The sequence below is a fragment of the Halichoerus grypus genome, chromosome 8, assembly GCF_964656455.1.
Source record: "Halichoerus grypus chromosome 8, mHalGry1.hap1.1, whole genome shotgun sequence".
Classification (NCBI taxonomy): Eukaryota; Metazoa; Chordata; class Mammalia; order Carnivora; family Phocidae; genus Halichoerus; species Halichoerus grypus.
The window spans coordinates 93,492,812-93,518,405 of NC_135719.1; the positions used below are offsets into that span (position 1 = coordinate 93,492,812).

A 25,594-nucleotide genomic window follows, 5' to 3' on the forward strand; every position below is an offset into this window, starting at 1 on the left:
TAAGTTTATTTCTTTGTCTTTGCATTTTTTCCTTCTTTGGTAGCTTTATAACTTTTGGAGTCATAGCTTGTATGGAAGCAATGTTTCAGTATATTCTACCTTGGGTCACATTCTGGGATTTATCTTTTATAGATCCTCAAAAGGACAGGAAAATCAGTTACTTATGTTTGGCTAATATCCGTAGACTAAAGCAGATACTGTGCTTTGCTTCTCTCATAGGTTAGATTCCCTATGAAATAAACTTTGAGACTTTGAGATTTGTGTGTAGGAGGTTTGCTAGGGGAATTCTGTCAGGGACAATGTCTGTGAGGAATGAGAGAAGCAGGAGTGAGCAGAGGGAAAAGCTGAACTGCAGTCAGTTGCAGGAAAGATTTCAGTCAATCTTTTTGTCCTTTAGAGATGTCTCATCTTGAGCAAAGGGTTTGGCTTTTATACGCCCAAATAGACCCTCACATTGAATGCAGGCCACTCTGAGGGAGGAGGCATGATTCTGGATGAGGTGGTTCTTTTTGTCTGAGGGCTGGTCCTTGTAAAGGACGTAGCTGAGAGCCTTCAGCAGTCACATTCTTAACCAACTGGGGGAATTATAGCCTCGATACAGAAAGAGATTTGGGTTATGTACTATAGCATCCACTGTAGTTTCCCCTCTGAATTCTTGCTTTAGCTATTTGTTGGCCTTATAACTTCTTTTCAGATCATAGATTCTTTTTATTTATGTTTTATCTGGTATTTTTGTTCTTGTTTCCAAGCTTAGTTCAAACGGCCTTGTTTGTTACATTATTGGGACCAACTCAGATTAACTTTTTACGTAAGATAGAACTCTTTTTTCCAGCTTTGCTTTACTATGTTGTAAATTACGTTTATACTTTCCCAGCTTTACTGATGTATGGTTGACTAATAAATATTGTATGTATTTAGGTTGTACAATGTGAATGTTTTTTAAGGTGTACAACATGATGTTTTTATATACACATACATTGTGAAATATGATAGAACTCTCTTAATAGATTTCACTTTACCATTGACCATTAATACTTTGACTAAACTTTTTTTTCTTTGTTTCTCTTTATGGTCAAGTGTCTTATGAAATGATTCTGAAAAGTATTATGGTAATTTAGAAAGAAACCCAGTAATCCATTTTTTGTAAAAGGGCAAGTTATTGGGGCACCTGGGTGGCTCAATCGGTTAAGCATCTGCCTTTGGCTCAGGTCATGGAGGTCCTGGAATCGAGCTCTGTGTCGGGCTCCCTACTCTACCAGGGAATCTGCTTCTCGCTCTCTCCTGTGTGCTCTCTCTCTCAAATAAATAAATAATCTTAAAAAAAAAAAAAAAAGAAAGAAACAAAAGGGCAGGTTATTAAGAAATTCTCAATGAAGTCCATTTACTACACAGAGAATTGGCAATATTTTACATTAGATTATTTCTCTTAATATGAAAATGGTATAAGCTGGATCATTGTCATAATGAAATAGGAGGAATTTAGCATATTTAAAATAATGAAAACTCAACTATCAGAACATTCTAGGTAAGTTCTTGTTCATGGTAACAGATAGCCTGTCAGATCTAGCAACTATCATTTACTAATTCTCCAATATTTTCATTAAATATTGTTAAGCAACCAAGAACCCAGTAGCCTGTCTCTCTAACAAGTAGTTACAATACCAGTTATAGTGTGTAACTTTTTAAACTTTTATTTTCTTTAGCAATATTGCTCTTAATTCTGTCTCCACCAGCCTGGGCCTCTGATATTTCATGTGGAGTAGGAAATGGAGATGAAGGTATCAGCAGACCGTTCTCTTTTCCACAGAACCTCAAGCACCTAAGAAGCCTTTACTTCATCTTTTGCGATTAATAATTACCATTTTTTATTATGCATTTACATTTATGTACTCCTGTTAATAGCATCTTGTTTGTGTTATGAAATGTATTAAGTATCCAGAAAAACACAGAGAATAATAAATGTTATTGAGCTACCCAGATTTGGCATAAATGTTTTCCGTTTTACCCCACTCTCAATCTCATTTGTCTTTTCTGTGTTAATCACTGTTAAAAGTAGCTTTGAATTTTACCAGACTCATTTCTATGTATTCATTTATGCAAACACACATCCAGGTGTCAAAATAAATGCAGTTTTTAGGTTTTTTTAAAAAATACTTATTTACTTGAGAGAGAGAAAGAGTGAGAGCACAGAGGGAGAGGGAGAAGCAGACTCCCCCTTGAGCAGGGAGCCTGATGCGGGACTCGATCCCAGCACTCTGAGATCATGACCTGAGCCGAAGGCAGATACTTAACTGACTGAGCCACCCAGGCGCCCCAGGTTTTTTAAAATATAAATGCAGTTATTCTGTACATATTTTTCTGTTTCTTTCATTTTTTAGTATATTGTAGAATATCTTTTTATGTCAGTCCATATTGATTTACCTCATTTAGTGAATGGCTTTTTAAATATTTTTATATTAGTGCATTACTTAGTATATAATAGGCACTCAGAAAATACTGGCTGTGGTTGCACTGTTAATATTATACTATATGGTCTGGATGTATCAAACTTCATTTAGCCACTTACTTATAGAGTGACCTTTAGATAGTTTCCAACATTCCAATCTAATTTTTATATTTTCTTTAAGAGTATTTCCTTTAGCTGTCCCATTTTTTATTTATTTATTTATTTATTTATTTATTTATTTATTTTTAAAGATTTTATTAATTTATTTGACAGAGAGAGACACATCGAGAGAGGGAACACAAGCAGGGGGAGTGGGAGAGGGAGAAGCAGGCTTCCCGCTGAGCAGGGAGCTGGATGTGGGGCTCGATCCCAGAACCCTGGGATCATGACCTGAGCAGAAGGCGGACGCTTAATGACTGGGCCACCCAGGTGCGCCCCCCCTTTTTTTTTTTAAGTCCTGGAGATCAAGTAAATTTGGTTTTCATTTAATTCGTTTAATGAACCTATAATCCCAATGTTACATCATATCATAATGGCAGAAAGATTAAAATCTTATGGCCAGTTTAAAACTACAAGTTCCATGGTGATTAAAATACTCAATACTCCTTCCTGAGTAAAGGTATAAGTTTTCTTCAGTGTAGTGGAGGCGTATACTGTTTTACTAGCTTAGGCATGCAGTCCACTCTTGGTGTAGATTCATCTTTCTAAACTGACTGCCAGTCTTGACCAGTCTTCTAGAAGAGAGCACCCTCTAGTGTTCCTATGTGGTGTAACAAGTATTTCATCCTGATGAAGTGCTTCTCAGAACACCATTTGGGCTTGGTTCAATAATCTGGATCCATCCCTAGGGCTCTTCAGTTGCTTCTTGATTGTTGGGGCCAGTGTTGACAGAGCTATCACAAATCCTGTTGGCATCGAGTGCCTGTGGCCTGAGTGTAATTTAAATATAATGTGCACACCCAAATGTATTTTGTGCCCCAAGAAATAGTCAATTGGGTGTATTTCACTTTCAGATTAAGTTTAATCTGTGTAAGCCACAGGTTTACTACAGCAGCCCTTTTCTGAGTTCTGGGCGTGCATCTCTGCATGATGTGTAGCCACCGTATTGTATCATATTCACTCTTTTAGAGACCATTTTTATCCCATGAATGTTGTTCCATTTGCATTCATGCCTTTTATAATCAAAAGAACAAAGCAGCAGACTATTTACACAGTAAGTGAGCTGCAGCAATATTTTTGCCCTCAGACCCCAATTACTTTCTCAGGAGGGAGTGTTCTTGGTTGGTGGCAATACAGTACACCAGTTGCTGCCTATTACAGTCATCCCACCTGAATCAACCACGAAGGAGCCATCATGATAAACATAACCAACAGAAATGTGACTCAAATGACAATTCTAATTTACTACCATTTAGGTGAGTCATTGAGAGGATTGTCCTTGATATCATCTCTCTACGTCACTTCAGGTTGTTGTCACAAGTCAGCATTTGTGCAGTTCTCATATGCTAGAGTTTATGGGTCAACCACTTTCTCCCAGCCTTAATCATTCTGATTTTCTTGCTCTCAGAAGTTCTTGTTGGGAAAAGAATAATAGCATCCTTTCTTGTGTCATAGCCCATTTCTCCACTCCCTTACTATTGGCTACCTTTTATTTCTGTTTCCAGTTATTACTGTTTTAACCTGTATTTTTCCTCCCCTATGGAGTGCTCTGATCTGGCCGTGCTGCCTGTCCATACGGCAGACCCTTAAAGCAGCCTTGCTGAGACCTTTGCTTTTGTTTGTTCCCAGGAAAATTTTATACAGTTTGATGAATCAAGAATTATAGGATTGTCTCTTGTTTGGTAATGAAGTAGTACGTATGGTTAATCTTAATTTAGCTTTGTGGGGTGAAATAATGAGCCACTCCAAAGTTTCCTTAGGAACAGGTACAAATTGTGTGTTATGGATAACTTGTCTTGTGCAGCTGTCTCTCCCTCTGTTGGCACTGTTATCCTTTTGTTGGCACATATTAGTCTGGGAAGGTGAAAGAAACATTTGTGAGGTGGGAAAGATAAAATTGTGAACTGCACCACATCCATCCCCTCACTGCCATTCTGGTTCCTAGAAACTTTTCCAGTGGAGTCCCCTCTTACTTCCTCTCATATTTAATTTTAGAATACACTGCTCCAGTCAAGTTAGCTAGTCCTTGATGCCCTTATCACCCATCATTTAAATAACAGGTATTTTAATTGCCCATTCCAACTTTTAATGAGATCGTTACTTTGAGGGTGATAATATTTTATTTCCTTGCCCATTTTTGTAAATAGGTAACAATCTGAGGAAACATATGCAGGTGTTCAAACTGATAAGTGATTCTGTTCCTTTAATTAAATTCTTGGCAATCGCTTTCATTAAAGTATGAGCAAAGCCTGGAATACAATAGGTGTCAATTCTAGTCACTACTCATTTATTAGGTCCCTGCAGTACTGGTAGAGGTCTAATATGGTCCACTTGCTGCTTTTTTTTTTTTTTTTTAAGTAGGCTCTATACCCAATTCGGGGCTTGAACTCATGACCCTGTGATCAAGAGTTGCATGCTCTACTGACTGAGCCAGTCAGGCACCCCCACTTGCTGAATTCTTAAAGCAGAAGTTCCCTCAACTTTTTTTCATAACGTCTTTAGTGTCTTAGTAATATTTTCATGGTGCTTCTAAGCTGCCCCCTTCTGTTCCTTCACATTGATTTTTGCATGGTTGCTTTTTATCCCAGCAATGCAAAGATATGAAATCATTGAAAGGCTGTTGTAGCCCATTTGTTTTGAGACTTTCCAGATTATTGTTGCACATTCTTTGTTGTGTATGATCACTGTTATCTCTGTCCGTTTAGCTCATGTTCAGCTAGTATTTTTACAGAGTTTCCTTGAATGTCAGGAGCACTTCCAGTCCTTGTAGATTGCATCTGTTCTCAAGGCACTCCCTTAACCCTCAGCTAGGTTTGCTTTGAGCCTAGTGATCAGCCTGAAATGAAAGCTTAAGGTCTTCTTAGGTCTTTCTTGAACATGCCAGGTGGCTTTCTAAATTCCCTCATATACTTAGCTGCTTTGCATTTCTTAATTTCCCAGAGTCTCCCCTCAGCTTCTCCTCTGGGCTCTAGGTGGTCTATTATATGTCTCCATTCTTCTTACCGTGGGTGTCAGTGAGTCTGTAGTTGCCTTGCAGCTTTTACAAGCAATGTTTGCGCCTTTACCCACCTGAGTTCCAAGTTAGGTGATATAGAGGCAGGTGCCTTATATCAGTCCTTCAGGTATTCCCCCAGACAGGTTAGAACAGATTATGTACAATAATTTGCATATCAGGTCTTCTCTGCTGTCCTCTAGTCGAAGGAGGAAGCTGGGAACCACACTGCCACTGTTTAAGAACAAGACCACCATTGCACTAGGGAATGGGCAGGGGAAGAGTAAGGAGAAAATGGCACAAAACTCTCTTACCATTTTGAAGATGGCTTTTTCTTGATTGGGTGTTTGCTTGGTTGCTGGTAACTTTTGACTGTTTTCTAGAGTTCCAACAAAGTTGGTTCAGACAGTTCCTGCTGGGTTTTTTTGATGTTTCTTTTGGGTAATGAGAGCTTGGAGCTTTCTAATCTGCCATTTTGCTGTCATTCCTCCTACTGATTTTTAATATAGTTTCATTCAGTGCAGTGCAAGGGAAATAATATCATTTGTTTTATCTTTGTATTACTTGTGTGATCCAGTGCTCGCTCATTCCATGAATTCAGAGGACTTGTTTTCAGAATATATTAAGAATTCAGGAGGCTAGTTCTAGAGGTCTGGGGCATTTGCCTCAGCATTCCAGCCCCCCTCTGAACTAGCACTTTACTTTTTTGATAAAGTTTCATAGTGATAGATGGAGACTCCATAAAGAGTGTTTTTTTTTTTTTTTTTTTTATTGCCCAATCATCCAGGGCCATACTGTACTAGAATGACCTAAGATTTTGTGAATATCCAGATCTTAACCCCAGAGGCCCATTTTGCAGATTTTCCTTTACTACCTTCTACCATGGTTTTACTGTCTGCAGGCTATATATGGCTGATTTTCAAAAACATTGCAACTCTCAAGCAGGCAGTAACGGTAAGGGATTGACTCTCTGGCAAAAAAAAAAAAAAAAAAACACCTTATTTGTTGCTTCTGGGCTTGTTTTGTTTTGTTTCTGTTTAAATAACCACATTTCAGGCTAAAAACATGGCATCTCTGATCTTGGAGTTGGATAGAGAAAAATGCCTCTTGCAGGCTGTAATGCATTCCATGACAGTTAGGGAACTTGCATTGTTAAAACAAGTGGTATATTTTGCTTTGGCTGAGAATCATAGGGTTCACATTGTACAGCAATCTGAACTGGGAGGTCCTGAGGGGACATTTATGTCAGTGGCTTCAAAATGGTGAATAGGCCTGCATGTGAATGCAATGAACTCCTCCTGAACTTACCCCTAGAATACACTCTTGCATAGGACATGTCTGTTATCAGTGAGCTCTGCTGAGCAGCCTTCTCCTTATTTGAATGATTCTTTACAGCATCTAGGACATGGTGGGTATTTCTTACCTCAGGATAATTTGGTGACCTTTGATGACCTTTGATGATAGGTGCACTTTCTACCAATACCCAATAATAAGATAGCTGTAGTCTTTAAAAAGGTCTATCTTTAACACTCGCATCGGGCAGCTTTCCAATCTCTAGTGATCTGAGAGTTTCTGAGGTATAATAATCGGTTTCTGCCCAAGGCTCCTATCTTCCTTCATGTGTCAGTATTGAAGATACTTCTAAAATAGTTTGAGCACTGAGATCATAATGTTCTAGACTCTAGGACCTAGAGGCATTGCCTGGGAGACAATCCTTTGTAAATCTTTAATTGATTATTTTGGCTGAGAGCCTTACTCATATTCAGATTTCTTTTTCTTGACTTTATTGAGAGGCTTAGCCATATCTTTAAATGGAAGATGTTGCTTTGCCAAAATCCAGATAGTCCCACTAGTCTGGGATGTCTATCTAGGGAAAGGTCATAAGGAATACTAAAATATTTTTCAAAGATTAAGCATGTCCTTGGTGTTTCTAGCACACATTATTCCCAAAAGTTTCACCTGGTCTTGAGTTTTAGTTAGGCTTTATTAGCCATGTTTTATGTCACATGAGTAAGAATGCAAAAGAATTCCATTGTTTCACATCTTTTCTACCAGTTTGCCTTGTTAGAGCTTTTAGTTACGGCCACACTGATTTATGTGTAATGTGTGATATCTGATTTGGCTTTAATTTATACTTCCATGACCAGTAATTCTGGGAACCCTTACATGTTTCTAAGCCTTGTTTTAAAAAAACTCTTGTCAAATGGATGTTCTGTTTATTTGCCCATTAAAAAAAAAAATATTGTCTTTCTTGTATAGATTTGTAGGAGCTTTTAAAAACATTTTTTTGAATCTGAGTCTGTTATCATTAAACATGTTATGAACTTCTCCCAGTCTGTTGTTTGCCTTTTCATTTCTCATAATGACATCTTTTGATGAAAAGAAAAATCTTAGTTTTAACGAAGTCTAATTTGTCAATCATTTATAGTTAGTGTTTTATGTATACTTTTTAAGAAATCTTTGCTCATCCCAATGTCATTTAGATATTCTTCCTTGTTTTCTTTTAGAAGCTTGATTGCTTTAGATTCTACTTTTAGGGGTGCCTCTTGATTTCGGTTCAGGTCATGATCTCAGAGTCTTGAGATCGAGTCCCACCTCAGGCTCCACACTCAGTGGGGAGTCTGCTTGAGATTCTCTCTCTCCCTCTCCCTCTGCCCCTTCCCTGCCCCTGCTCTCACTCTCATATGTTCTCTCTTTCTAAAATAAATGGTTAAAAAAAAATCTACTTTTAGATCTATGATCTAGCTCAGATTAATTTTTTGGCATAGTATGAAGTAAGGAGTGAGGGTAATTTTTTTCTGTGTGGATATCCACTTGATCCTGCATCATTTATTGAAAAGATTAGCTTTTCCTCACTACTGTGGATTATTTGCCATAAATCGGGTGTGTGTGTGTTTTTGTGTGTGTGCAGGTGTGTGGGTTTGTGTGTGGTGAGGGTCTATTTCTGTACTCTTTATTCCACTGAATTATTCCTGTTTCCTTGCACCAGTATCACACTGTCTTAATTACTTGGCTTTATAGAAATAAAAGCATATGTACTGGGAAGAAAGAAATAAAAAATGTCTTTATTAGCAAATAACATAATTATATATGTAGCAAATCCTAAAGCCTCTACTAAAATGAGCAGAACTTGTAAGTGAATTTGGTGAGGTTGTAAGATTCAAAGTCCAATACAAAAATCAATTGTATTTCTATATATAGCAAAGAACATTGAAAAAGTGAAATAAAACAATTACATTTATAGTAGCATCATAAAACATTAAATACTGGGGATAAACTTTATAAAATATGTGCGAGGCCTTTATACTGAAAAGTGTAAGACATTGCTGAGAGAAATTAAAAGAAGACATAAATAAAGAGGTGTGCCATGTTCATGGATTAGATGGTCAGACTTTTAATTCCTTCTTAATTCATTTATCTCTGTCAAAAATTCCAGCATGGGATGCCTGGGTGGCTCAGTCGGTTGAGCAGCTTCCTTCGGCTCAGGTCATGATCCCAGGGTCCTGGGATCGAGCCCCGCATTGAGCTTCCCGTCGGACTTCCCGCTCAGCGGGAAGCCTGCTTCTCCCTCTCCCACTCTCCCTGCTTGTGTTCCCTCTCTCGCTGTGTCTCTCTCTGTCAAATAAATAAAATCTTAAAAAAAAAAAAATTCCAGCATGCTCTTTAAAAAGAAATTTATAAGCCAACCCCAATATTTATATGAAAATGCTCAGGGCCTACCCAAGTAATACTTTAAAAGAATAACAAAATTATAGGACTTATACCACCTAATTTCAAGACTTACTGCAAATCTCATGTAATGAAGGCAATTTGGTTTTAGTGAAGGGATAGACATGGAATACTAAAAGAGCCCAAAAGTGGACCCACACATATATAGTTAACTGATTTTCAAGTAGGTGCCAACGTAACTCAGTGGAGAAAAATAGTATTTTCAAATGGTACTGGAATAACAGGAAAAAAGTAAACTTTGATCTTTTGCCTTATGACTATATACAAAATTTGAAATCAATCATTGATCTAAATATAAAGCCTAAAACTATAAAACTTACAGGAGAAAACATAAAAGAAAATAGCTGTGATCTTAGAATTGGTAAATATTTCTTAGAACTTAAAACATGTTAAGTTCAAAAGAAAAAAAGATGATAAATTGGACTTTATTAAGATAAAAATATTTCCCCATTAGCTAAAATGAACAGGCAAGCCACAGCCTGGAAGAAAATATTTACAATACATACATTTGGCAGAGGACTTGTTTTCAGAATATATTAAGAATTCTTACCACTTAGTGATAGGACAAGCAATTCAATAAAAAAAAATGGGCAAAAGAGTTAAACAGACACTTCACAAAAAAAGATGTATGAATGGCCAATATGCATTTGAAATGATGTGTATCATCATTAAACAAGTAATGCAAATTAAAATCATAGGCTATAACTGCATACTCAAGAAAATTATTAAAATCAAGAAAACTGAAATAAGTCATTGGGTGTAATGTACAGCATGATGACTATACTTAATAATACTGTATTGTATATTTGAAAGTTACAAAGAATAGATCTTAGAAGTTCTCATCACAACAACAAAAAATTTTATAACTATGTTTGGTGATGGATATTAACTAGACATTGTGATCATTTCATGATATATACAAACATCAATCATTATATGGTATACCTGAAACTAATATAATTTTATGTCAGTTATATCCCCCCCAAAAAAAACTGGTTAAGCAAAACACATTCTTTTTTTTTCCAGGTTGTATGAAGAGTAAAAGATATATATATATACACATATATATATATATATATAAATTTACGTATTTATATTTATAAAAAGACTGTCCATACCAAGTGTTAAGACTGTGGAGCATCTAGAATTCTCACACATGGCTGGTAGATGTGTAAAATAGTATAACCATTTTAGGAAACAGTTGGGCTCTTTCTTACAAAGTTAGTATGATCCAGCAATTCCACTCTCGATATTTATCCAAGAGAATTGAAAAACCTATGTCTGCAAAAAGGTTTGTACCAGCACATTTGTTACTGTTTTACTCATAGTAGCCAGCAATTAGAAACAACCCAAATATCAGTTTATAGGTAAATGGATAAACAAATTGCAGTATGTTCACACAATACAATAGAATATTACTGAGCAATAGAAAGGAACTGTTTTATACAACATCAATGAATCTCAAAAATTTATGCTAAGTGAAAGCGTTCAGATACAGAAGAGTATTGTTAGGGGCTCAGCTGAGCTGGAGAAATCTGACAGGCTAGGTGTCAGAGTTGCAGTTTAAAACAATAAGCCGAAATGAAATTAACTGTCAAACCTTAAATCACTTTCTATGATAGTATAAGCAAGAAACTAAATGGATAAAGCACTTGGGACGCCTGGGTGGCTCACTTGGTTAAGCGTCTGCCTTTGGCTCAGGTCATGATCCCAGGGTCCTGGGATGGAGCCCTGCATCAGGCTCCTTGCTTGGCGGGAAGCCTGCTTCTCCCTCTGCCTGCTCCTCCCCCTGCTTGTGTGCTCTCTCTCTCTTTCTCTCTGACAAATAAATAAAATCTTTAAAAAAAAATTAAAAAATGGAGAAAGCACTAACCTCCCCACTGTTCAATTTTTTCCCATGGAACGATGCACCCATTTGAGGGTCAGGTGGATCAGCACGGACATGGGGATCATCTCACTGCCTAGGTAGCTCCAAACGAAAAGCTCCTGTACATTTATGGGCCCAGGTTGGCCAGTGGGAGGTTCAGGGGGTGGGGGTGGGGCATAGGGAGGAGGGAGAGAGTGAAGGACTAGGAGTGGAAAAGTACTGTTCACTAAGCCAAAGCAGAGAAAGGTATCCTCTCTCCCTAGCCCTTTAAGGATGTCTCCTGAGGGAGGGTCCGGATAAAGAGATATCTGAATGTCTAGGAATGCAGGTTGTGACTACGCGTGGCCAGCCACAGGGGCCTGAGTTCTTGACAGCAACTCCCTTTCGATACTGCAGTGCATTGGTTTTGCTAAGTCTGGTGTGGGGAGAGCAGCTTCTTCCTGTGAGGTCTGCCAGATGAAGGCTTTGTAATTGCCTATGATTGGGTTTACAAAATCACACATTTGGTTTTTGGCCAGGAGCTGGACTCCTCAAGTATACGTTGCATAAGCCCATTTATACAAAACCCTGGAAGTAGCATCTAATTTATATAGTAAAGGAACACAGATTAGTGGTTGCCTGGGATTGGGGAGTGGGGTAGATTTATTGCAAAGGGGCATAAGGCAACTTTTTAATGGGGTTTTTTGTTATACCATTGTAGACAGTGTCAAAACTCACCAAATGTATACTTAAAGTGGCTACACTTCTGCATGATGCAAATTATATCTCGAAGTTGATTTTAAAAATAAAGAAAATTTTTTAAAAATGGTTTAGTTGAATCCTAAGAGTACTGGTGAAAATATTTATGTTTAGTACAACTGGTAATTTTTAACTATACATTATGAATAGGACTATAGTGTAAATATGTGAAACTATATGGGTTGGGTCAGAGTATATTATATGCATGATTTTATCCAGGCAACTGAAAAGAAAGTGATAACGGAAAGAATCTTGACTACTCTCTGAAATTTGTTTTCTTATTAAACTAATGTTCTTTTTATACTTAGTTCACAGTGCATTACTGTTATAAAACTTTGTCATATAATGTCATGAAGCTATAAAACCCTTGTGTCTTAAAAATATGCCAATGTGTTTTATATTGTAGTAAAATGTACATAAGATTTTACTATTTTAACCATTTTTAAGTGTATAGTTCAGTGTCATTAAGTGCATTCACATTGTTATACAGTTGTCACCCCTGTGCATCTCCAGAATGTTTTATTTTCCTTTTACTTAAAGAGTCAAATTTCTATAAGGTTTGTTACAAAATCTTTTGTCTAATTCTTTTGAAATATACCTCCGTATTTCTGTATGTTTATGTTGCTGCTTCGTGATCCCCCTACCCCAGTCTTATCACAATTCCAAGACTTCCTGAAGATATCAAACGTAGGGAAGATGTTTATCAGTCATGTTTTAGGACAGAAACACACACACACACACACACACACACACACCCCACCCAGGTATTCCAAGCAGAAAGGGCTTTTAGTACAGGGAATTGTACCTTAGAAAATTATTCCAAGTGCTGGAACAGAAATCAGAGACTATCCCTAAACGGTGATTCAGGCTGTTGCAGTCTCGAGGTCAGTGAGCTGCTGCTGCAGCCACCACAACTAGCTGTACCAGGGGCTCATACTAGACATCAGACCGCAGACTCTCTGCCACTGGAAACATTCATGTCTGTCTGACTTTACATGCTGAAAGCAGACAGATGACCTCTACCTTACTTTCTTCTTCCATATCTTGCTGGAGTACATCTGCTTGATAAAAGCTTTTTTTTGCATTCAGACCATGAGCTGCAAAGGGACAGCAAAATGTAATGGAAACCTTTTTCAAATGGAAAGAGTGAAAGTTGGGAGAGCCAATCCAAGTAACCCCTATAAGGTCTTTCTGATACTTCTGCCCCTGGTACACACACCTTCACTTTCTGTTTTCTCAAGCTTCTAATATAGTTATATTGTAATTATTTAGAAAAATATATAGTGTTTACATTATTATGGTCATGTAGATGCTAATCATAACTAATACATGTAGTATATTTTGATTATTTTCCCTCCCCCCTCCCTTGCATAGCTATTGTATTTATCTTGCTGCTTAATTTTTTGTGTGTTTTTATTGATTGAATCCCAAACTGTCTTATCATTTATTTGAATCTCTTCAGACGCCTGGAGTTTTCTTAATGCTGTCAACTTTGAATGATTTCCTTCTATGTCTGGTGTATAGCTGTTATCCTGTGGTTTCCCTCACCATGACCTTATGTATTCTTTTGATCTCTCTCCTGAGATGGACCTCTGTTTTCTAAAATCAGGGGCTGCTTCTTTCATGTTTTACTCCCTTGTTTTGGTGGAGCACATTCTCTACCAGCTTCCTGAGAAAGAATGTAAAGGTAGGGTGAGGTGATGTTTGCTTTTTGAGTTCTATTCATTTCTGTTTCTATGAAGAAATACTTTAGGGGTGCCTGGGTGGCTCAGTTGGTTAAGTGTCTGCCTTTGGCTCAGGTCATGATCCCAGGGTGTTGGGATCGAGCCCTGCATCGGGCTCCCTGCTCAGCAGGAGAGTCTGCTTCTCCCTCTTGCTCTGCTCCTCCCCCTCGTGCTCCGTCTCTTGCTTTCTCTCCCTCAAATAAATAAATAAAAATCTTTAAAAAAAAAGGAAATACTTTATAGAACATTGCTAATCCATATTGGTCCTGTATTCTGCGTGTTATCCTATGCTTTTGGCCAGTAGGAACTAAGACTGCAGACGGTACTACATGCACTCAGCCTTTAAATGTGGCATTACATTCTGCCATTTATTTTGATTTTTAGCAAACAGTTTTGATCAGGTTGGTAACAAGAGATGTGCAACTAATAATGCTGGACTATAAAAAAATGGAGAAATAATATCATGCTGTATGTTAACAAGCAATTATATTGGTGATTCCCTGTGGCTTCATGTAAAAGTTGAGGAAAAGGGAGAACAAGGATCAGCAGGCTTAGCATTATTAAACATTTCTTGATATTATGAAGGGTATTATATGTATCACTCTGATTTGTAGCTAACAAAACAAGGTAGGTGTGCCATAATTTCAGGGATTTGAAGAAAATGAAAGATCATTGCCAAAATATGATGTTGGGAATGCATCTCTATAGAAATTATGCAATATTGATACTGTGTAGCTCTGATTCAATTTTTCTTTTAGAGTATAATTATTTTGCTTCTTTCTTTTTTCTGTTCTCCCCTTCTCTAACTCTAATTAAACATATGTTAGAGCTTTTTATCTTCCACGATTCTTCTTTCTCATATTTCCAACTCTATAACTCTGTGCTGCATTCTAGGGAGTTTCTTCCCTTTTGCCACCAAGTCATTAATTTTCATTTCCAGTGTTTTCTATTCACTTCATCTATTGTTTCAACTTCAGTGAACATATTTCTCATTTCTGTGATTTCTACTTCGTCCTTTTTAATATCTATCCATGCTTATTTAATAACTGCCCGCTTGTATTTAATAGTTGTTTTGCTTTATCTATCTGGCACTTTAAAAATTATACCTATTTTGAAGATTGATTTCAGATTGCTTTGTTTTCTCTAATTCAAGTGTGAATCCCCACCTCTCTTTTTTGTATGTCTATATTATTTTCTCTTACAACAGATTCTTTCATATTTTTTTATAGTTTTTTTTATGGCTATGAGCTTATTTTCAAAAGATTTTATCTTGTAAAGGAATCTAGTTCATGACCTACTTTTTTTTTTTCCTTTTAAATTTCTGGCTGGACTATATGATGTCAAGTTGTTATGTTAGTTGCTTGCTTTTAAAGTGAAGAGTTGGATTCCTTACCCACCCTGGTGAAGGCTTTTGGTTTTGATCTTGGGTAGTTAACTTTTTCACCTATTTTGGCAGGTACCTTGTGTCTGGCTAAGATATTGAGCAGGTGGTTGGAGATTATCTGATTGCTATTTAAGGAAGGGGAAAGTCGGTGTAGTTGAACTTTAACCTTTAAGCCAATTTGGTCTTAACATTTTCATGGACTACTTGGCTTCAAGTCCCACTCTTACTTATGGTTTGATTTTGACATGTGAATGTTTACCTTTCTTCCTTTTGAGCTTATCTGTGGTTTAACATTTATTTAAAAATATTTTTGTTATGGGTGCCTGGGTGGCTCAGTCGGTTAAGCATCTGACTCTTGATTTCTCCTCCTGCCATGATCTCAGGGTCATGAGATCAAGCCCCACCTCTCTCTCTCTCTATCCACCCCCCTGCCACTTGTGCTCTCCATCTCTCTAAAAATAAAAATAAAATAAAAATGTTTTAGTATTTTAAAGTTTGGAATGGTAGAGTCTCTCTCTATCCACCCCCCCTGCCACTTGCGCTCTCCATCTCTCTAAAAATAAAAATAAAATAAAAATGTTTTAGTATTTTAAAGTTTGGAATGGTAGATATCAGGAGGCATTCCAGCAAATGCTTAATTGTTTCAATCAGAATGAATTTGGGTTTGCAGTTCCTCAAAATATAGGGTCAAAAAAGAATTAAACTGGACCTGACCTGTGACTAGCTGTCATTTCACCTTAAAGATTACAGATATATTTATTTCTTTCACTGGTAGGAAGAGTTATTGTTTAGTAAAATAGTTTTATTTTAAACATTGTGATGAGATATAAAATTTACCTAAATTTGTTGGTTCAAGTATAGACTTAACACCTATTAAATGGTGACAAGTGTTGAAATTTTGAGACATGGTGTTATAGTCATTATCAGTATTTCTGCTTATGAATCTTCTGTGTAAGTCATCTTCTTTTTAAAATTACTATGCCTTCACAAAGAAATATGACTGTTCTACAAATGGGACACATCCGCAGGAATAGAAATAAATATTTTGTAAAGTAAAATTAGAGAAGATTTCAAATTTATATAGTTATGACTCCAGCAAATGATAAACTTGGTTACTTACATTGCAAGTCAGTAAGTAGCAGTAGCTAACTAGGATGTTGCTTCAGGGTATAGCAGATGGCCTGTAAGGAGCTTGATGAGGAAAATGTTTGCTAAAGGTGACAGAGTGTACCTACCCTATTTCCCATATGCACTAGGTCATTGGAAACATAAGGTCTTAGCTTCAGGAAGTTGTTAAATTTAAGGTCAGGGAGTAATTCCAAAGCATTTTAATAAATAAAGTACATATCCCTTAGCCGATAATATTTTCTTTTCAGTTCCTGCATGCTAAGGTGAAATTTGTAGGCTTTTCTCTAGGCAAAATGCAGTATAGAATCCGTGTGGGGTGTGAGTATATATATTTGTGAAAAATGTGCAGTATTTGTTGCGTGATATATTGTGTGTATATATATCAGGCATGAGATTGTTGGGGTTTTGATAACACTCATATAAAATGGAACGCTCATTGCTGGTCCTGCGAAAGATTATTTAATGGCTTTTACCAGCAAGTAAAAAATGCTGTATATTCTCTTTTATAAAAATTACAATGTGTGTTTTAAACTATTTATTATGGAAAACTAAATGTACAAGAGTAGAGAAACAATAATGAACTCCTATGTACGCACTGTGCAACTTCATTTGTCCTTCATTGTTCATGTTAGTTAATCTTGTTTCATCTTATTCTGCCTGCCTTATGAATCCTGCTCCCCTTGCCCCCCTACTCCCACCCCAGGATGATACATACAAGTTTGTGTTACATACTTCCACTAGGAGGCTTATAATGTTTGATGCTGTTTTGTAATACTTTGAATATTTATGGCAGTTTTTGGTTTCTCTTCATTTTCTTCTCAGTTTATAAAAGGTTTTCTTACACAATTGGTAGTATGAAATGTCAAATTGTTTATATAGCCACTTTGTAGTAATCAACACATTGTAGAGATGCAATTTTCTTGAAAGAAGTAAAAGTCATATTTTTAAGTGAAAGATCTTCAGTGTTTTTTCAAAATGTCTTTAAAAAATTAAAATCACACTGCTTAATTTATTTAATACTTTAGAACACTGTATAATTGTATTACTATTAATTTTGTAAGTAATATTTTTAATTCAGTTGATTTGCCATTTAGGAATTTTTTTAAAATGTGTTTTCTAAAACAGATTTTTAGTGAACATGGACTTCTGATTCTAAGAAACTCCTTATATAGTATGATGAAAAGAGATAGTGCAATACTTACATATAATTTATGGTGGAAATTATAATTTTAAAAGCAAGAAGAACAAAAGTGTTTCTTGAAGGAAATTGCTACATACAGTTTGGCTTATATTTTTCTTTTCATACTGTATTTTTATTATTTCATTATTAACTATGGAATATCTATTTTAGAACCATATTCTTACTACTTACTTTTCATTAGTGAAAACATTTAGTAAGAATGACTCTTAAGAAATTACATGAGCTTTTGCAGTTCTTCAGATAAAGGAGACTGATAGCTGTGACTTCCTAGATATTGAAAAAGAAATTAGAGCTGTAAGCCTAATGTTTATTTTACTGTTTAAAGATTTTGTGTAATTGTATTTTGCAGCCTAGAAGTCGTCTTTAACCTCCCAATTTAAAAAAGCAAAATGCATAGTTTGCATGCAGCACTGTCCATTGAGAATGATTAGGTACTCTAATTTTAGTGAATGGTGTAAACATTTATTAGTTACACAACGTATGAATTGCTATTAAGTGTTCAAAACACCAAAGTATGACTGTTGTTATTGAAATATGTTGATTTTCATGTATGTGCCTGTATTTGTTAATGTCTCTTAGTATGAATTATTAAATAGCTTTTTGATAAAATCTGTTAGGAATCATTATGATGCCTAATGAATTAATTAAGACTTTATGTGGTTATTTTTACTTTATTTTAGAAAGACATTTTCTGATAGCTGTTATTTCATTTGATTTCAAGTGGCTACTCATACCAGTTGTCATTGTAGATTGATTTAACTTGCTCTTATACTTTTTTACCTTTGATATGCCAAGAACTTCAATTGGTTGTGTGGAAATACAAGCCTTTGTGTGAAGGAGTAGATAATTGCATCAGAACTTGGCACCCACATGAATCTTACGAAAACAGGCTGTTTGTTCCCTAGAGAAACTATTCTATAAGCTGACTTTGTTTTTATATTCTGTTCTGTGGTAGATTAAGTGATTTAGTTTAGTTTAGCCTAGGGCAAAACGTTTCAGGATATTTTAGAAAATCCTATATCTGATTAGCTCTCTGAAAATAATACTAGTTTTAAAGTTTTGCTTTTTAAAAATTTATCAGTAGGCTATGCAATGCCATTTCTGTTATCAAAGTGTCATTTGTAACTGGCACTGAAAACAATCGCAGTGTTTCAAGTGGTACATTGTTTTGCCCTCAAAGTTTTAAAAATGTGAGAGCCATTTATTTTAAACCAAATATTTATTTCTTAATTTGACGTCCTTCTATGACCTTCAGTGATGAGGAGTAATTTATCTTTTTTGATAGTAATTTCTTGATTACTAAAGCATATAACACAGGGGAACTATGTGAGACATACAATAGTCATAATATAGAAAAAGTTATTTTTATTATAAACTTTTAAACCTTAAAATCCTGAACACTACTTGTGTAACTCTTAGGAAACTCATTTATTTTAAACTTTTCAAAAAAAATTCCTACCATATATTAGTTTAATTTTAACTTTTCACTCTACTTAAACCAAGCAAGCAAGTAAGCAACCATAATAAAGTATAATTATAAAAGATTAATTAGGCAATAATTTTTTCAAAGTTTCAAGGGAGTCATAAAAATTATGTCCTTTATTCATTTTAGATCTCTCAGGTGTAATGGTTACAAATAGTTTCAACAAATAATTTCCGTTTCAATTCAAAGGTTATAAATAAATATTAAGTTAAAAATAATACATGCACATGTTTAAAAAATCAAATTATACAGATAGATATAAAATGAAATAAAATACTACCTTCTCTCATTCCTCAATATCCCCACCTCAACTCTTAGATCCTTTTTTTAGAGTAACCACTGGTAATAATTTCCTGTGTATTTGCTACACCTATTCAAGCATGTATGTATATGTAAGTATAATTTTACATTTCTCTCTATTTTATTGTAGTTATGTTTTGTTCCTGCATTGTTTTGGCTAAAGACATATTTTGGGTAGGAAATGTATATGTCTTATTCATCATTTTATATCTATCTCCTAGAATAATGCCTGACACATAATATATAAGTGCTTAACAGATGCTTGTTAAAAGAATCTTCCACACATAGTACATATATGCGTTTATATGGTACAAACTTTATAGATTTGTTTTATGATTATACCACATTTTATATTACCAGTTTTCTGTTGATGAACATTTATGTTAGGTCTGTTTTCTGCTAGTCATTGATCCATCCATCCATCCATCCATCCATTCACCCATCCATCCACATGTCTGTTCATCAAATATATACTGCGTACTTAACTGTATGCCAAACACCTTCTAAGAAAGCAGATGAAGGAATAAATCCTGGGCTCTGCTTGCATGTAACTGACATATACATAGTTGATTGAGATATATCAAAAACGATGAAGTAAAACCTAACCAAATTAGTTTCATGAAGGCAATAGCATAGATCATATGATGAGAGAGGAGTTTCTACTTTAGGTAGGATGGCCAGGCAAATGAAATAAAGAAAGACGGACAGACTAAATGATGAGAAAAATAGTTTAGAGAGCCAGAGAAGAGAAATCTAGGCAGAGGAACTAGTAAGTATAAAAACTATGAGGCAAGAATGAGCTTGGTAACTTCAAGAAACAGAAAGAAATCCAATATGACTAGAGCATATTTTCTCTTACAAATAAATATGGCTTCAGTGAGTGTCTTTATACATAAAAATATATTTTACATATTTTTCTAAATACTTTTAGTAGTAAAACTGAGGGATTAAATAGTGTATGTATTTTACATTGTGATAGCTATGGAATGGGACCTCTTTTATCCCTTATCCTTTCTCCCTAAACCTCTTCTAGCTTTCTCTGGCTCTGAAGAACTTGGGTTGTCTAGAGCTTGGTAGGGAATGGGCTGTGACATGAGGCACAGTGAGTGAAAGGAGTTCTTTTTGGAAGAGAATGTGCTGGGAACTGTGAATGTTTGAGAGACTTTTGTCTAATAAGATGAAAATCCAGTAGTGGAACATATGCATATATTGTGTATGTTGAGTTATGTGATAAAATATTTGGCTCTCAGAAATACAGTGCTCTCCTTTTGCCTTTTAATGAAATCATTTCAATGCAGAAATTATCTCTACTTTCACAACTAGCAAATAGAAAATTCAGAGTTTCTTAGTTATTATTGGATACGAGGCAGTATTACAAACGAGTCCTAGTTTGACACTATTGGATTCAATTTACAAAAATTTGTGATTATAAAGATGTGTTATGAAAAAAATGCCATTAACCGAAGTCAGTCAAAAACCTTTGCTATAATATGGCTTTTGTGGAAGAAGGCAGGAAGGGCATCTCCTATTTAAAATAAGTTTTTAAAAATCCTGGGTATTGTTATATTGGTGAATCCCGTTTTTAAATAAAATGCCTCTCTATCAAAAAGGCATTTTTTTTTTTAAAGATTTTATTTATTTATTTGACAGAGACACAGAGAGAGAGGGAACACAAGCAGGGGGAGTGGGAGAGGGAAAAGCAGGCTTCCCGCAGAGCAGGGAGCCCAATGCTGGGCTCGATCCCAGGACCCTGGGATCATGACCTGAGCCGAAAGCAGACACTTAATGACTGAGCCACCCAGGCGCCCCAAAAAGGCATTATTTTAATTTTAAAGGAGAAATGTCAAAATCACTTAAAATTTTTTAGGCAGATTAGAAATTTTAGACTGGTCAAAGAACACATTTTGTTTCATGAGGTGTTTTGCTGCTGAGTAAACAAAGAGTCAAGTCACATTTGAGATCATAGAGATGTTTGTTTAAATTTTTTCAATCTTCATTTTTTTTTGATAGGGTGAAGGTAGGAAATTTTGGCCGATACATTCAGATTCCCATGTACCTAGAGAGATAAGGGGGTATGCGGTTTCCTTAATTATTATTTATTTTTCCTTTTTTCTATGTAATAAGACGATTTCCTTTGAAAATTAAAAGCAACTTGAAGGAATGAGGTTACGAATCTGTGATGGAGAAGATCTTAATTTAACAGATGCTAATGTGGTATGTTCTGTCTATTATATTAAAGATTTTTTTTTAATCTTTTTTTAACCTAGGTAATTTTTTCCAGCAAAACTTATAAACAACCTTTAGTTGGAAATTGATTTTATTTTGCTATCTGAACCTGGTATACATTAGTAATGATAAAGCAATTAACATATATTTTGTTTGTGGTATAATAAGTTAGTATTTTGATTAAGGAGGCTAATTTATCTGGTGTCTACTGTAAAATCCTCCAGCTAGTTTTAACATGAATATATAATTTTTAATTAAAACAAGTTCTTGATACCAAATCTTTAAGGTGAGTGTAAGGAAAGGAATTAGTATTTTATTAGTCTTATCTTTTGTCCTAAAATGAATAGGAGTATAAAATATGTTGCATTTTTACAGAAATCTTCTATTCCTTTTATGACATGTAGATATATAAGTTGTAATTACTTGAATCATTAGAACATCTAATTTTTGCTTGACAATATGCAAATGTGCCATTAAATCTGTTTTTTAAGATTTTTCCAGTTTAATGTCTGAATCCAAATTCATAAAGAGTTGGAAAAATGAGATGTCTGAGCTATAGGATTCACAGGGATTTCATATGAAGCCTATTTAATCAGGATAACACTGTTATTAATATTCATAATGTCAGCTGGAACACAAATGACAGACTATGGGGCCTAAAAATTTTACTTGGTGAATTTATTAAAAGTAGCTTAAAAAATTAATGGAATTTAACTAAAGTTGGTGAATATGAAAATCTTGTGTTAGCAGAAAAAAAATCTCTATTAGAACTTTCTTTAAGACCATTTTGCATTGATGTCTTTTGACAGATTTCATTGGTACTTAAAGAAGAAAGATGCATGAATGGTCATTTAAGAGGATTTAAACACATTGGCACATTAATTTTTACATGAATAATAAGTACTTTCCAAAAGCAATTAACTTACAGTGTACAAGATATGAATTGAAAAATAAGACTGTGACATCAAGGGCAAAGCAAATGTGCTGTACATTTTAAACTTAGTGGCAGGACTTTTTTAATATTTTGGTTTATTTTATTTTTATAGTTTAGATAGGATGTGATTTAGAATATGGTTATTTTAATACATTTGAAAGCATATTAGAAGAGCAATAATGCTTCCTCCCTCCACAAAAATATCGGTAGTATTAAACATTATCCTCTGCAGGTATTTATTTATTGGAGAATTTAGCATTTGTTGTGCTGTTGGTAATATCTGAGAATATATTCAATTTTATAGACAGTCAAAAGGATGATTCTGATTGGATTTAGTGATTCAAATACTTATGTCTTAACACAGATTTGTTGATTATAGCATAACTCAAATGTATAATAAATAACCTTCTTAAAGTTTAGTGTAAGAAGTTTTGTTAAGGTCCATCGGAGTAGTGTACGAGTCAATTTGTTCTGAATTTTAGCCTAAGGAAGTAAAAAGTTGGGAATGGTGTTAAGTAAAAGCAGAATGCATTTTATTTTGTGTACCACCTGTTACTCTTTATGTTCTCAAATGTGCTTATAATGACATTATACCAGCGCTCTAGTTTTTATTTTATTATTAACATTCATTAAAAACAATTAATTTTAGACCATTATGTATAATTAGAATAACACAGTATTTTGTTTCATATTTTTCAGAGATTATTTTTCATGAAAATTTTCATAATTATGAACAGCATAGTTGATTTGTTATCTGTAACAGTCCACTTAGGGTTTACCAATGAGAGAATATAGGCATTGGCCTGGCAGTCCAGACGGGTACTAGAAGTTTCACTTGTAGCCTGTCAGTGTTATATATGAGTGATTTTGTTTCATTAGACACAATAGATATTGCCTGGTACATTTTGGGACTCATATTCAGAGTTTGATTAGAAAAAGCATTAATAACCAGGTGTGTAGAAATGATCACAGTATAAGCTATATGTTAATTTTTCTGTATAAGGTATGAAATCAAATTGATATATTGGTTATTATTATATTTTCTAGTAACTTTTTTAAAGTTAGGTTTTGGGGAAGTGGTTTTTGTTTTGTTTTTTGGCTCTGAGATATTCACTTACATGCCCAGGAGAGGGCAGCATTTTACTATATCAGGCTCCTAAAAGACTTAGCCCTGCTTAGACTGTCAATGTTTCTTGTAATTACTCCCAGTATATTTGTTGCTTGCTTATGAATTAACTTGCATTTATGGAACTAAATCATTTCAATCATTTAATTACACCTGAGGAGCTGAACTATAATTGCTTGCTTCCAACTAGGATCTGATATGGCTTGAGCAGTATTAATTTGGTGTTTACTTTTCTGAGTGCTAAAAGCATTAAAATGATTGTGCAATGGGATTACATTTTACTAATTGCTGGCATTCATTAGCTGGGTAAATGATGAGGAAGAGTGACTGTATATTGCAGAGGGATAAAATTATGGTTTTAAATAGTATATTACTAAGCACATTAAGGCCTGTAAGACATGTTTTAAAATACTCCAGAGGTTATTAAAGACTGTATTTTCTACATGTCTTGCTATATGAATCTCTTATTAAAAGACTGCAATTATTATTAACCTTTTTGGGCAATATGTAGGGAAATGGCTTCATTGACTGGGACATATTTCTTTGATATTAATAACTTCCTATATTTTCAGCTAATCCAAAAGTAAATGAGGAACTTAGAAAAAGATTGCCAACTCCAGATCAACATATTTAGAGAAAATTGGAAAAGGAGAAGCTTACTACAGCTTTATTTGAGGACTTTTTAAAAGAACGCGGAGTTCTAGCTGTGAGGTAAATCAAATTTTATTCTCCTTAAAAAGCATACCAAGAAAAAAAAAAAACCCTTGCATAGGTTTTGTCATGTTTATTATGAAAACAAATGGAAGACAAATACCGATAATTCCATAAGTTAGTAATAGTCATTATGTTTTTTAAAAATTTGAATAGTATTTTAAAATTATTTTTACAAGTATAAAATGTTTTATATGAAAATACACATTGTAAATTCAAATCAATAAATTTGAAATTTTTGGTATTAAGTTTATGACATATAGAATATAAATTTTATTTTTCTTAAATTGTTGGAGTTAGAAAAAACTTAAGTTGAATAAAATAAATAGTTCTCTAACCTAAGGAACGAGAATGTCTAGAAGCTTAACCTGAACTGTATTTACTAAAATGTAAGTGTGAAAGAAAGAATCTTTCTCTGAGTAAAAAGATTTAATTTCACCTGTTGAAATACACAGTTAGTAGTCCCATTATAAATGTTTTAGAAAACCATTTATCCTGTAAATTCTCTGTTAAACAAAGGTAAGGTTTAGGTATGTTCTGATATATTGTTTTAAGTTTATTTATCTAGAGTTGGCTTTATTTTAGCTTCAAATCTTGGAGCAAAAACCAGAGACATTGCCAGAGCAAACAAGAACAGAAGTACAAATGGAGGACTGGTCAAAAGGTAAGGACTTTCAAGGTATTAATACCAAACCCCAGGTGTTGTGCTAGTTCAAGGCACTGAATGAAGTGTGTTTGTTCTAACCAATATATTAGAGGGAGGCAGACAAGCGCACACGCACACATACAAAGAAAGAGGCACACACAAAGAGACACAAAGAAAGACACACAGAGAAAGAGAAACACACAGAGGAAGAGATACTGAGAGAGAAGGGGAAACAGAGATGCAGGAAGAGAAAGAAACACACACACACACACACAAAGTGATCGAGAGAGGAGATTGAGAGAATTACTGGGAGAGAGATGCATACAGAGGGCCACACTCAGAGAGAGAAACACAAACAAAGAGAGACACGGACACAGGGAGGAAGAAACGAAAGTCATAGAGGGAGGTACAGACACACATGTGGAAGCACACACACAGGGAAAGACACACACATGTGGATACACACACACCGGAGATGCACAGAGGAAGATAGCAGAGTAAAAGAACACAGTAGAAAGAGACAGAGAGAGACATACAGTGAGAGAGACAGGGAAAAACATACATATACACACACAGGAAAAAAGACACACAGTAAAAGAAGATAGATATACACAGAGAGAGACACACATATACGTGGAGAGAGACAGATGCACTCAGAGAAACAGACCAAGACACATTCGGATACAGAGACATATGTGGAGACAGGTGCACACCAAAAGATGCACTCAGAAAGAGACACCCACAGAGAGATGGAGTCAGAGGGGGCCAGAGGTAGAGCGACAGAGACACACAGAGATGTA

At 35.1% G+C, this 25,594-nt stretch overlaps 1 protein-coding gene across 13 annotated transcripts in view; it reads left to right on the plus strand.

The window, feature by feature from the left end:
- MIPOL1 (mirror-image polydactyly 1) overlaps positions 1-25,594 on the plus strand; it is a 306,247-nt gene that overhangs the window by 26,821 nt on the left and 253,832 nt on the right. For 7 of the 13 annotated variants that reach the window (XM_078053584.1, XM_078053586.1, XM_078053583.1 and 4 more), the window contains 3 exons: positions 21,276-21,365; positions 24,010-24,148; positions 24,734-24,812. The exons of 1 other annotated variant lie outside the window; for it this stretch is intronic. In XM_078053584.1, the coding sequence (XP_077909710.1) occupies positions 24,794-24,812 (19 nt within the window). In that variant the 5' untranslated portion in view covers positions 21,276-21,365; positions 24,010-24,148; positions 24,734-24,793. The remainder of the gene's footprint in view (positions 1-21,275; positions 21,366-24,009; positions 24,149-24,733; positions 24,813-25,594) is intronic. 5 more of the 13 variants (XM_078053590.1, XM_078053587.1, XM_078053588.1 and 2 more) reach the window with 1 other exon arrangement.